General features: G+C 44.6%; 1 protein-coding gene across 1 annotated transcript in view; it reads left to right on the forward strand.

The window, feature by feature from the left end:
• The window catches only part of Stt3a (STT3A, catalytic subunit of the oligosaccharyltransferase complex), a 32,432-nt gene that overhangs the window by 8,765 nt on the left and 21,534 nt on the right, over positions 1 to 2,133 (forward strand). The window contains exon 6 of the mRNA XM_004641387.3: positions 1,352 to 1,442. Coding sequence (XP_004641444.1) covers positions 1,352 to 1,442 — 91 coding nt within the window. The remainder of the gene's footprint in view (positions 1 to 1,351; positions 1,443 to 2,133) is intronic.

A 2,133-nucleotide genomic window follows, 5' to 3' on the forward strand; every position in this document is an offset into this window, starting at 1 on the left:
TTTTTTTGGGCAGAACTGGGGATTGAACTCAGATACTCGTGCTTGCCAAGGAAGCACTTATTCTACTGAGCCATCTCCCCAGCCCTATTATTATTATTATTAATTTTTGTTTTTTGGCGGAACCAGCAGTTGAACTCAGGCCCTTGTGCTTGCCAGGCAAACACTTTTTCTACTGAGCCATCTCCCCGGCCTCCTAATTTTATTATTATTATTTTTAATGTATTTGGCTGTTGCAGGGTCTCACTATGCAGCTTGGACTTGTGGTGATCCTCCTGCTTTCAGCCTCCCCAGCATGGGGATTATAGGCGTGCACCACCATGCCAGGGCTCTGGCTGGCTCAGCCAGCCCCGGGGGGCTGGCACAGCCGGGATCGAACCATGTCCCCGTGCTTTGTCCAAGCTTGCCTAAGCAAGTGCTTTAGTCCGCTCAGCTATCTTATCAGCCCCACATTTAAAAATTCTTAAACTGTTTGGTTTCTGTAATTGACTCTAATGCTGATTCCTCCTTTTGTCCCGCTTTTAGCTTTGCTAACCCTATTTCCGTAGAATCTGTTCGTATTCAGTGGCTTGGTATTAGGAAGATACCTGAGGTGATAAACTAGTAGGAGAGCTTGGGAAGCCTGAATTTACTTCGGAAAAGTTTTTATCCTTCTCCTTGTTGCCCTTGGCCAGATTAACTCTTACCAACCCCATAGGTCTTTTTTCTTTTGGGGTGTGGATTTTATTTTGTTTGTCGTTTTTCCTGAGCTCAAAGGTTGCTTGGTGATATTCCCATTTTATTTCCTAAGCTCCTGACATCTTCAGGTGGATTGGCTTTTTCTTTCTTTTTTTTTTTTTTTTGTACAGGGTCTACAGGGTCTCACTATGGACATGGGACTGGTAGTGATTTTCCTGTTTTCAGCCTCCCAAGCACTGGGATTACAGGCATGCACCACCACGCCCAGTCTCAGTCGCCATCTCAGCTAGCCCTGGGGCCGGGGCCAGCATGGCTCAGCCCACCCAGGATCAAACCCTGGCCACTGCGCTCTGCTTAAGCAGGTGCATTAGTCCACTGAGCTATCTAGCCAGCCCTTTGGATTGGCTTTCTAATTAAGTAATTCTCTCCCTTTGTCACTGCGTGGCTTTTTAATATGTGAGTGGTGTTCCTATGATTTGTAATCATTGTTAGAGGAAAGGGACTGATGAGCCTGGAACACTTGTGGTCACACTACCTATTTCGGGGCAAGCCTTGGTGGTTGACAGAAAGCAGGATTTCCCTGCCTTTAGCTTCTGAATACTCAGTTGCATAGTGGATCCTCTTCTTTAATGGGTATATTGGTGGTAACTGCTTATTGTTCATCTTTTCTCAACAGGACGCGGGGGCTGGGCTTCTTGCTGCTGCCATGATTGCTGTCGTTCCTGGCTATATCTCCCGATCTGTGGCTGGCTCTTATGATAATGAAGGTAAGACTTTTAAAATGCTGGAGGGGATATACGGCTACATTCTCTTAATTCAGTGAATAGAGGAATTTGTTCTAATAGTGTTTGTAAATAGGATATCATGTCTGCATCTTGTATAAAAAATAACCACTAGGAAGACAGTATGCAATGAGTTAATTATTGAAATTGTCCTACTAATTTGATTTGAAACTGTCTCATTGCTATTTGTTTCTCAATGAAGTTATGGAAAAAAATAAAATGCTGGAGGGGACTGCTTAGGGGGTCTCTTTTCTTCATTCTCTATTCGAGTTTTGCGAAGTGAAGTACAGTTTGGGCTCAGAGCCTTTGCTTAGTGATAATAAAAGTGGAACCTGGTGGGGTCAGAAATGGCAGGAAAAACTAGTAAAAGTTCACTTTCTCCTCTCATCCCCTCCAGGAAGGGAGCTGGAAACATCTTACAGGGCTTTGGTTTACCTCTGGACTTGGTTAACTAGTTTACATTTAAATAAGGGCATAGGTATCCTTAAAGTTGTGAAGATTTTTTTAAAAAAATTATTTTAATTTATGTATTTTGGGGCTGGAGAGATGGCTCAGTGGTCTAAAGCACCTACTTGGAACAAGCTTGGCAAGGCATCAGGGACCGTGGTTCGATCCCCCAGCACCACATGCCAGCCAGCCCCGCCCCCTGGTGGGCTGAGCTGGCCACACACACACA

The sequence above is a fragment of the Octodon degus genome, unplaced genomic scaffold, assembly GCF_000260255.1.
Source record: "Octodon degus isolate 3935 unplaced genomic scaffold, OctDeg1.0 scaffold00136, whole genome shotgun sequence".
In the NCBI taxonomy this organism is placed as follows: Eukaryota; Metazoa; Chordata; class Mammalia; order Rodentia; family Octodontidae; genus Octodon; species Octodon degus.